At 38.8% G+C, this 10,922-nt stretch overlaps 1 protein-coding gene across 1 annotated transcript in view; it reads right to left on the bottom strand.

The window, feature by feature from the left end:
* Positions 1–257: 257 nt before the first annotated feature.
* The window catches only part of NLRP14 (NLR family pyrin domain containing 14), a 122,667-nt gene continuing 112,002 nt past the window's right edge, over positions 258–10,922 (bottom strand). The window contains exon 11 of the mRNA XM_063608344.1: positions 258–5,356. Coding sequence (XP_063464414.1) covers positions 5,260–5,356 — 97 coding nt within the window. The 3' untranslated portion in view covers positions 258–5,259. The remainder of the gene's footprint in view (positions 5,357–10,922) is intronic.

The following is a 10,922-nucleotide window of genomic DNA, read 5'->3' as shown; positions in this document are numbered from 1 at the left end:
TATACATTTGGATTGTTAAACATTAGATACATTAGATACCAATCCAAATGTATACTCCAATACACAATTTGAATTGTTTACCAATTCAAATGTTAATTTCATCCAGAAATGCACAAACTCAGAATAATATTTGACTAAATATCTTGGCATCCTGTGGCCCAGTGAAGTTGGCACATAAAATTAATCATCATGGGATTAATCACCACAGGCCCTTAGTAGCTATATCTCCCAATGTTTGTTCTACTTTTGGAAAATAAAATTTCAAGAAGAATCCAGGTCCTTCCAGACTGCTTTCAGCCAGAGGTTCCTACAGATATCCAGTTAATTCTTATTCTCCTTCATACAATAAATATCCTGTCCCTGCCAGGTTCATAATTTGCATCAGGTATGCACATTATTCAATCATTTATTCCACAAGCAAATATTTTGTCTTGATCACCTATTATGTAGCAGGTATTGTGCCAGGAATCATCCACTTCTTTCATCTTGCTCAGGGGCCTACAAACACCCATATTCCTCTCTATTACTCTCTTCTGCCAGCTCTGTCCACACTCTCTGAGGAGAGGGTCCATGCTCAGTCTCTGGGTTTCCTTGCAGGCACTTTTCTTCTTCATATTCAAGCAGTATTTTTCTTCTTGTTGGATTTTTAATCTTATTTATTTATTTATTATTTTGCACTTACTTATGGCTTGTAACTCATAGGCAAAGCTAGTCATTTATTCACAGTAAGATAAATACAGGTAGGAAATGACACCACAACCTGGCAATGGGTTCACCCACTTGGACAGGGCAAACAGACGCTGAGTGACCCTCTTGGCTAACAGTGGTTATCAAGCCACGTCCACAATCTCAGTGTTGGAGAACTACTGAGTGTTGGGCAGAAAGATGGTACTGAAGTTGCTGCTGAAACAAAAGGAGGTCGAGTGCAGTGATGGGGAATCCATTGTAGGAAAAACTCTGAAGGACCAGAGACAGGCTGCTGGCACCCAAAATATTTTTGTTTAATTGGCTGGACTGAAGTTCAGGGACAAGACAACAGTTTTTGGAAAGAGAATTGGCAAGAACAAGGCCTGACTTTGGTGGTTAAGAGTGCAGACTTTGGAGCCAGGATGTCTGGTTTTAGACTCACTTCAGAGCCAAAAAATATTGGGAAAACTATTTAATCTCTTTTTATCCTGATTTCTTTCATATGCAAAGTGAAAAAAACTAAAAGTACTCACTTCACAGGACTGTTATAAAGTGGTTTAAATCAATATATGTAAACTAAAAATATGTAAAGCCTCGCAATTAGAATATGTAAGCATTCCAATTTAATTTCTGTTGTTATTTTATAGGTTATCTCAATAGGAACTAATGCAGAAGGCTAATTATAGGAAGGAAATTAAGTGAGAATTGGGAATGTTTTTGGGTTTGAAAATTTAGTGAAGGTTTTCTCAGAACAGGAGATTGGGTGACTGTAACATCGTCATAAATGTGGGAGTGAAAACAATCTCTCCTGGTACACTTGGTCCAGGTCTAGAAACCCTTGCTGAGAGTGTGGCTTTATAGATTAGCCCGACCTTATAAGCATGTGTTTAAGAATCTCCGGTGAGGAGGTAACGACCCCAGGCTTTAGGTATTCGGGCAGGTCAGAGTCTTAAAATTGTGTTTAACTACTTTTTTCATACAATTATTTACTGATTTTCATTATAAAATATATCATTACAAAAGAATATATAATACAAATAAAACATACACCTGTATACTTACCAACCTACATAAGGTACAGAGCATCACCAGAACCTTTAAAGTCCCCTGAGTACTCTTCCATAATCACAACCTTCACACTTCACCTATAAGTTGCCACTATCCTGGATTTTGTTAAAGATTTTTCCCATCTATATAGCGTGTCCCTAAATAATGCGTTCCTATTTTTTTTAATGTTTTGAATTTTTGTGTCATAATGTTCGTATTCTTCTGTAATTTGCATGTTTTTCTCAGCATTATGTCTTTGAGATTTATCTATGTTGACGCATGTGCCTATAGAGCTTTCATTTTCATTGTGAATGGGTGCTGTTAATTAACAAAAGTTTCAATTCACTGGAAAAATATGAACATTTTAAAATTGTAGGCATTAATGACATAGCTTTAAAACATAGAAAGCAAAATTTATTGTAATTACAAGGGGAAATTAACAAGTCTACCATCATAAAAGGCTATTTTAATCTAACTTTATTAAGATTTAATAGATCAAGTAGAAAAAATCAGCCATCATACAAAAGGCAAAAACAAAAAGCAGTTATATAGATAGGAAGGAGGAATTGGTGAGCATTCAAGTAAAATATTATGAAGAGACCTAGAATGGTTTAGAGTAAGATTACTTTTTAAAATGAGCATTCACCAGAACATCCTTTTTATCTGTGCCTCTTGCTGGACTGGGAACAGAAACTCAGAGATAATTACAAAATTATCAATACTTCTCCTATACCATGCCTGCCTTTTCTGAATTCTTCCTACCAAAAAGGAACATCATTTTGATTAGTTGGATCCAGATCACTAATTGGGCCACATTTAATAATGAAAAAGGGTCATTGTAGATTTAAAAATTGCCCGTATGTTGGTTCTCTCTCCTTTCTTTTCCACTTTTTCACAAAATGGCAAATTGCCTTTGGGCCACTCCCAGTAGGTGCACAATTCTGAGATTGCCTCTTGGGGCTTCTAAGAAGGAACATGAAATAGAAGCCCCTTAACTGTGTCCTCCAGTACAACTTAGATGCATTCTCAGCCTTAAAGCTAAGGGCCCCGTCTATTTGGCTTCCCATTTTCCATTACTCCTCGTAGGAAGATTTCTCTTCGGAACTTAATGGGGATGTATAGCTTTGGTGTGATGCACAATTCAGTTATTCCTAGGTTCCCTGAAAATAACACCTACAGTTTACCAAATGCCAGGATTTTTTTTTCCAGACAAGGACACATTACTTATTTTCAGCTATCTCCCCTGAATCTGTCTTCTCCTCTGTAGGAATCATCTCTAGTTGTTCAGAGTTTCTTTTTTTAAGAGTTCACTATTTACAGTATTTCCCCCATTTTCACTGGTAACTCTGTGTCCTCTCCATAAGTAAAAGAGTAGAGGAACCCTTCTTATACTCCTTTACTTCCTAAGAAACAGAAAGACTGAGCTGCTTTTAATATATATGTAACTGGTCCTTATATGAGGGAATAACTCACCCATTACCACAGGGTATATGTGTAACCCTGGTCGTAAGGATAATGTGTTTGCATTTGAATGAGATGGCTAAACATCTGAGCCTACAATAAAACCCACAGGTATATAAAACTATTCCTGGTGTCAGTCACACAAGGAATAAGCCCATTTTTCAGATTGAAAACTGGAACTGAAAAAGTAGACAAATAGATATTCAAAAGATACATATGTAACAGATACGTAAAAAATTCTCTTTTGGCCTGAGAAGTGATGAAATTTTTTAATGAAGTTCATCAGTGAGGGGGTGGAAATGGGGTGGTCAAAATTAAAACTGGTACATAGAGACTGACCAGAAACTAAAAAGCAAGGGACACAGATGAGATTTCAATGAACTAGGGCCAATACAAATCTACAAAGGGATGGTAAAATGCTACAAAACTATGATGAAGGGATTAGACCACTGGATTTTGTTAAATAAAGTATTTTGACATTCCATCAATTTCTGATTTTTGTTGTTGTTGTTTGTTTGTTTTTTAGATGGAGTCTTGCTCTGTTGCCAGGCTCTAGTGCAGTAGCTCAGTCTCAGCTCACTGCAATCTCCGTCTCCTGGGTTCAAGTGATTCTCCTGCCTCAGCCTCCCAAGTAGCTAGGACTACAGGTGCACGCCACCACGCCCTGCTGATTTTTTTTAATTTTTAGTAGAGAGGGGGTTTCACCATGTTGGCCAGGATGGTCTCGCTCTCCTGACCTCATGATCCATCCGCCTCGGCCTCCTGAAGTGCTGGGATTACAGGCGTGAGCCACCGCATCCGGCCTATTTCTGATTATTTTTCTATGCTATTCCTTCATATTCTATCTTTGGCAGCTTCAGTCTGTCTTGGACTTGCAAAGGCCAAAGATGTGGTGATTACCAGGCCTAGAAGGATGGGCTCAGTTGAAACTGAGCTGAGAGAGTCCTTCAAGGAGTGAATAAAATTCAGAGCACAAATTCACCACTATTTTAAGCAGCCTTTCCACTCCTGGAAATTCTTCCTCCAGAGATAAACCATACTAAGTCTAGGTTTCTCTTTATCTGACGTGGGTAAGTTCTTTAAAACTTAGTTCAAGCAAGAAGAAAAGCATAGCATACACTTTTCACATTGTCCGATTCTGGCATTTCCCCAAGGTCTCTGATGAAATTGAAGTTCTTCGAGCCCCTTACTTACTGACTTATGGCCTGCCTCATCTGTCAGTTCTCTTCTGTAACTGTGGTCCTGCCACATTCTTGAAAAACTCATTCCCAGTGTCATGGAGTTTATTTCCTAAGCGAATCCTCAATCTGGGACCCTGTCTCTGTGATCAGATCTTCCAAATGCCAAAAACTTGCCCAGATAATTCTAAATATCATTTACACTGTATTCCTAAGATACCACACAATTATCTTGGGTTTCTTTATCACTGCCTATTCACATGAAATACACCTTTTCCTGACTTTTTAATAATTGCCATTCTGACTGGCATGAGATGGTATCTTATTGTGGTTTTGATTTGCATTTCTCTGGTGATCAGTGATGTTGAGTTTTTTTTTTTTCATGTTTTTTGGCCGTGTAAATGTCTTCTTTTGAGAAGTGTCTGTTCATATCCTGTGCCTGCTTTTGAAAGGTTTTTTTCTCTTGAAAATATGTTTAAGTTCCTTGTAAATTCTGGACATTAGACCATTGTCAGATTGGTAGATTGCAAAATTATTCTCCCATTCTGTAGGTTGCCTGTTCACTCTGATGATAGTTTCTTTTGCTGTGCAGAAACTCTTTTGTTTAATTAGATCCCATTTGTCAGTTTTGGCTTTTGTTGCCATGGCTTTTGGTGTTTTAGTCACGAACTCTTTGCCCATTCCTATGTCCTGAATGGTATTGCCTAGGTTTTCTTTTAGGGTTTTTATGGTTTGGGGTTTTCCATTTAAGTCTTTAATCCATCTTGAGTTAATTTTTGTATAAGGTGTAAAGAAGGGGTCCAGTTTCAGTATTCCGCATATGACTAGCCAGTTTTCCCAGCACCATTCACTGAATAGGAGATCCTTTCTCCATTGCTTGTTTTTGTCAGGTTTGCTGAAGATCAGATGGTTGTAGATGTGTGGTGTTACTTCTGAGGTCTCTGTTCTGCTCCACTGGTCTATATGTCTGTTTGCTGGTGAGGCTGTGGAGAAATAGGAACACTTTTACACTGTTGGTGGGAATGTAAGTGAGTTCAACCATTGTGGAAGACAGTATGGCGATTCCTCGAGGATCTAGAACCAGAAATACCATTTGACCCAGCAATCCCATTATTGGGTATATATCCAAACGAATATAAATCATTCTACTATAAAGACACATGCACGTACTATACGTACTATACAGACACGTACTATAAAGACACATGCACACATGCAGCACTATGTACAATAGCAAAGACATGGAACCAACACAAATGCCCATCAATGATAGACTGGATAAAGAAAATGTGGTACATATACACCATGGAATACTATGCAGCCCTGAAAAGAATGAGATCATGTCCTTTGCTGGGACATGGACAAAGCTGGAAGCATCATCTGCAGCAAACTAACACAGGAACAGAAAAGCAAACACTGCATGTTCTCACTCTTAAGTGAGAGTTAAACATTGAGAACACATGAACATAGAGAGGGGAACAGCACACACCAGGGCCTGTTGGGGGTTGAGGGGTGAGGGGAGGGAACTTAGAGGTTGGGTCAATAGGTACAGCAAACAACTACGGCACACGTATACCTAGGTAACAAACCTGCATCTTCTGCACATGTAACCCCTCTTTTTTTTTAGAAGAAGAAATAAAAAAAGGAAAACATAAATAAATAAATATCATTTTCTTATACTTAAAAAAAAGAAAGACACAAAAGAAATGCATCTTTTCAGGGGTCAATATGGTGGCAATAAAGGATCCAGATTCAAAATTTTAAATTGTCTTTTTTGTTCACCAATATTTTACAGGCAAAAAGGAGAAATCATTCATCCAGACATGGACAGCACCACTCCCTCAGAAACTTAAAATGCTAAAATTGCAATCATTATTTTATAAACCTTGATGTGAAACAGATATGCACAGATAGTTTAGGAACTTGGACAGTTACCAAGAGTATCTTTTGTAGAGCTGCCTTTCTCTAGTTTAGGGAGGAAGAGATGTTCTTTTATTCTAAGAACTACATTTTCTTTTTCTGTGGTCTAGGGTTTCTTCTGATACAGGGATTGATGAGAAGGAGTATATTGTAGACCATGGAGATTGAGGATACTTCTGGCAGGGGAAAGGTGAATGGAGTCTTCATCTCTCATCATACTGACTTGCTATGTTAGCCTTGGTAGCAGGGATTGTTCCCTCCTGCTCCATTTTGTATAGCTACATGAAAGAGGGCCAGGACTTGACTAGAGGTCTGTATCAATGGATCATTCCCAACTGAGTTCCACTGTATGACCCTAGACATGAGAGGATCATTCTTCCAGAGGCCTAAGGTTCCATAAGATACCTTTGATAGTCTTGGGAAATGAAGGAAATTTTAGAATGAATGGAAAAATAGCCTAGAGAGAGGATAGTGACCCCACTGGCAAGACAATATGAAGAGTGAATGAAGGGAGGGCAATGGCCCACGAGATCTCTTGATAAAGACCACAAAACAGCCATACCCTGCTGTAGATCCTTAAAAGTGAAGTGCTGTGTACTGAATGAATAGAATAAAATATGCCACATAGAAGAGTTCTGGTTCTAGATGGCAGATTGAGCATACTTCGCCTTCCCTAATCCCTGAATCCTACTAAAAGAATAGTAAAATAAACTTTTTAACTTATATAATCAAAATAGCAAAGAGAACAACAGAAGGTAAAAGAAAGTGTGAAGATGCAGTTCCAGCAAATATTTCAACATATTTCTGTAAATGAAAAGCAGATAGAAGAATGCTGACAAATTCAATAAATTGGAGGGAATCATAGTCTGAATATAGCTGCAAGGCACCAAAGGGAAAAGGGAACTATATGCCTGACAAAACCCTAGATGAGGGCAGAAGTTGGTTGCAAACTAAAAGATTAGTTGAAGATCTGTGTATAGAACAGAGTCTTTCAACCCTCGCCATAACAGAAAGAATCATCAGTAGGAAAAAGAATTATGAATTCTTCCAACCCTCGCCATAACAGAAAGAATCATCAGTAGGAAAAAGAATAATGAATAAATTAAATGAACTCTTAAGGGAAAACGAGGGTGTCTAATGAAGCTGTTATCATACCAAAGTTAGCCCCTACTTTCACAAAGCTTTCTCCTTTTCTAAAAATTCATTTTAAGGAAAGACTTCCAGTTACCAAGCCCACCCTAAAACACAGATCTCCTAGTCAGCTCTCCTATCCTCTGTTCTTAAAAAGGATAGATGTTTAACTTATCTATTGCTATGTAACACATTACTTCAAAACTTAATGACTGAAAATAACAAACATTTATTATCTCATATACTTTCTTTCTTTGTTTTTTTCTTTTTTCTGAGATGGAGTTTCGCTCTTGTTGCCCAGGCTGGAGTGCAATGGCGCAATCTTGGCTCCCCGCAACCTTCACCTCCCAGGTTCAAGTGATTCTCCTGCCTCAGCCTCCCGAGTAGCTGGGATTACAGGCGTGCACCACCACACCTGGCTAATTTTGTATTTTTAGTAGAGATGGGGTTTCTCCATGTTGGTCAGACTGGTCTCGAACTCCAGACCTCAGGTGATCCGCCCACCTCAGTCTCCCAAAGTGCTGGGATTACAGGTGTCAGCCACTGCGTCTGGCCTATCTCACATACTTTCTGAGGGTCAGGAATTCAGAAGCTGCTTAGCTGGGCCATTTTGGCTCAAGGTCTCTCCTGAGGTTACAGTCCAGATGTTGGCTGAGGCTGCAGTTATCTGAAAGCTTAATTGGGGCTGAAGGATCAGCTTCTAAGCTCATTCACATGGCTGTTAGCAAGAGGTCTGTTTCTTGCTATGTGGGCCGCTTGTCATGTTATGGAAGTCAGCTTTCTCTAGAGTGAATGATCCAAAATAGGAAGCAGGAAACAACACTGCCTTTTATTACCTAACCTGTAAAATTGCATACCATCATTTCAGCCATATTCTGCTGGTCAGACAGAGCAAATCGAATACAATGAGGAAGGTAACTATAAAATAACATGAATAGCTGGCTGGGCACAGTGGCTCACAACTGTAATCCCAGCACTTTCAGAGGCTGAAGCATGAGGATTGCTTGAAGCCAGGAGTTTAAGATCAGCCTGGGCAACACAGCAAGACTCCCTCTCTACAAAAAAATTTAAAAATTAGCGGCCGGGCGCGGTGGCTCACGCCTGTAATCCCAGCACTTTGGGAGGCCGAGGCGGGTGGATCACGAGGTCAGGAGATCGAGACCATCCTGGCTAACACGGTGAAACCCCGTCTCTACTAAAAATACAAAAAATTAGCCGGGCGTGGTAGCGGGCGCCTGTAGTCCCAGCTACTCGGGAGGCTGAGGCAGGAGAATGGCGTGAACCCGGGAGGCGGAGCTTGCAGTGAGCCGAGATCGCGCCACTGCACTCCAGCCTGGGCGACAGAGCGAGACTCCGTCTCAAAAAAAAAAAAAAAAAAAAAAAAAAAAATTAGCTGGGCATGGTAGCACACACCTGTAGTCCTAGCTACTCAGGAAGCTGAGGTTGAAGGATTGCTTGAGCCCAGGGGATCAAGGACGCAGTGAATTATGACCATACCACTGAACTCCAGCCTGGGTGACAGAGTGAGATCCTGCCTCTATTTTTTTTTTAAGAGAGAACATGAATGTCAGAAGGTGAGATCACTGGAGACCATCTTACTTGGAGGCTGGCTGCCACAATAGGCAAAAGAGAATTACCAGATAAATGGAAAAAATCTGAAGTATAAAAGGAAAAGACCAAGGTAATCAAATGTGAAATGTGACTCAAGATGGTTCATGAGGGAATAGAAGAGGATTTAAAAACAAAACAAATTATTAGAAACACTGATTGGTATCCTTGCATAGATTTTACAAACAACAAAAAGGGAGGATGGGCCAAAGGAAAAGAAGAAGAGGGTTGAGAAAATAGCATTCCCTTAGATGAAGGTGCATGCAGAGTACTATTTTCCATTTTAAGAGAGTCTGGAGATTGGGACACCTCCAATTCAGCCACAGGTAGCAGCTCTAAGAATTGACTTAAGCTCTGAGGATAACTGCTGAAGAGAATGTTGAAGAAATGCTGCATTTATCAGGTCTTAGAACTAGTATCTGTGTCTGAAGGTGTTTATTATAAGCCCCTTTCTTGAGGTCCTGCATAACTGCAAATGCAATTGCTGTTTGCTTTGCTTTCATTGGAGGTGGACATTATTGGAGTATGCAAGCATTCTTTGTCCATCTCTAAACTTGAAAACATTTGTAACACTGCTGAGAGTTAAACATTGAGGATATCTTACTGCTTTTCAGTACACCTTACTGCTTTTCATATTGAAAGCTAATTGTCCTTTTTCTAAACATCTATGAAAATAATTTCAACTTTAAAGTCTCTACATTTCTACTTTTTCCTTGCACAAATTCTGAGAACTGCTGTGTACTAGGCATGGTAGTAGGTGCAACAAATATAATAATGAGCAAGACATGGAGCTTGCAATATACAATATATAGTGTAAGCAAGCAATTTTAATATCAAATGAGAAATCCTAAGATGGCAGTACAAGGAGTTACAGGAATATATAGAAGGTAGTCCTAACCCAATCCTGGGGATCATGCAGTAAAAAAAAGATTTCCCACCTCCCTCTCAAAACCCCACATCTAACAAAGCACAATATCTGCTTGATTTTGCTTCATAAATGTCTCTAGGATCCATCTAAACTTCATTTTTATCACGTTGCCCTGAGTAGGCCACTGTCATCAATTAACTATTCTATTACAATAGTCTTATTACAATAGTCTTACAAATCAATGGTCATCCTGAATCCACATCTGTCCTTGTTTTCCACATAGCAGCCAGTATGTTATTTTGAAAATATATATTTTTTATGTTACTTTTCTGTTTAAAATATTTCAGCAGCTTCTCATTGCTCTTATAATAAAGATAAATTCCTTAATATAATTCATTCCATATCTATTTTTCTAATTACATCTGAAGCCGTGTACCTCAGTCACTCACTTTACACAAGACACATAGGTCTTTTGTGTACGACAGTCTGCTTTCATGCTAAGGTTCCTGAACATATCATTTCCTCCTTACATCAACATTTTCCCTCCCCCTCTTTGTCTTGTTAATTCTATATTTTCCTTTAGAATTCAACAGAATCATTTCCTCGGAGAAGACTTTTTTAACTTCCCTTACATCCTGGATAAAATGAAATACATTTTATTTTATGTTATTATAAAAACATGCTTTTCTCCTTCGTGGCATTTGTTACAACTATGATATTACTTCTATTTGTCTGATTATTTGACCTCCTGCCACTCTTCCCTCAAAGCCTCTAAAATCAGAATTGTAGGAACGAAACCAAACTCACTCTCTCCCATCTTCCCTACTAGACTACTTGCTCCCTATAGTCAGAAAGTTTTCTTTTAGAAGCAGAGAGAATTGAGAAAGATGAAGTTAAGCAAAGGCTATGCCATAAAGACTTGTAGGTTAAGCTAAAGACTTTGACTTTGCCTCTGAAGTCAGTAGTTGTCCAATGGGCAATGAAATATCATATCTAAGATATTTTTTAATTTTACTATTATC

Source organism: Pan paniscus, chromosome 9 (genome assembly GCF_029289425.2).
Source record: "Pan paniscus chromosome 9, NHGRI_mPanPan1-v2.0_pri, whole genome shotgun sequence".
Lineage (NCBI taxonomy): Eukaryota > Metazoa > Chordata > Mammalia > Primates > Hominidae > Pan > Pan paniscus.
This window is presented reverse-complemented; position numbering and strand designations above follow the sequence as displayed.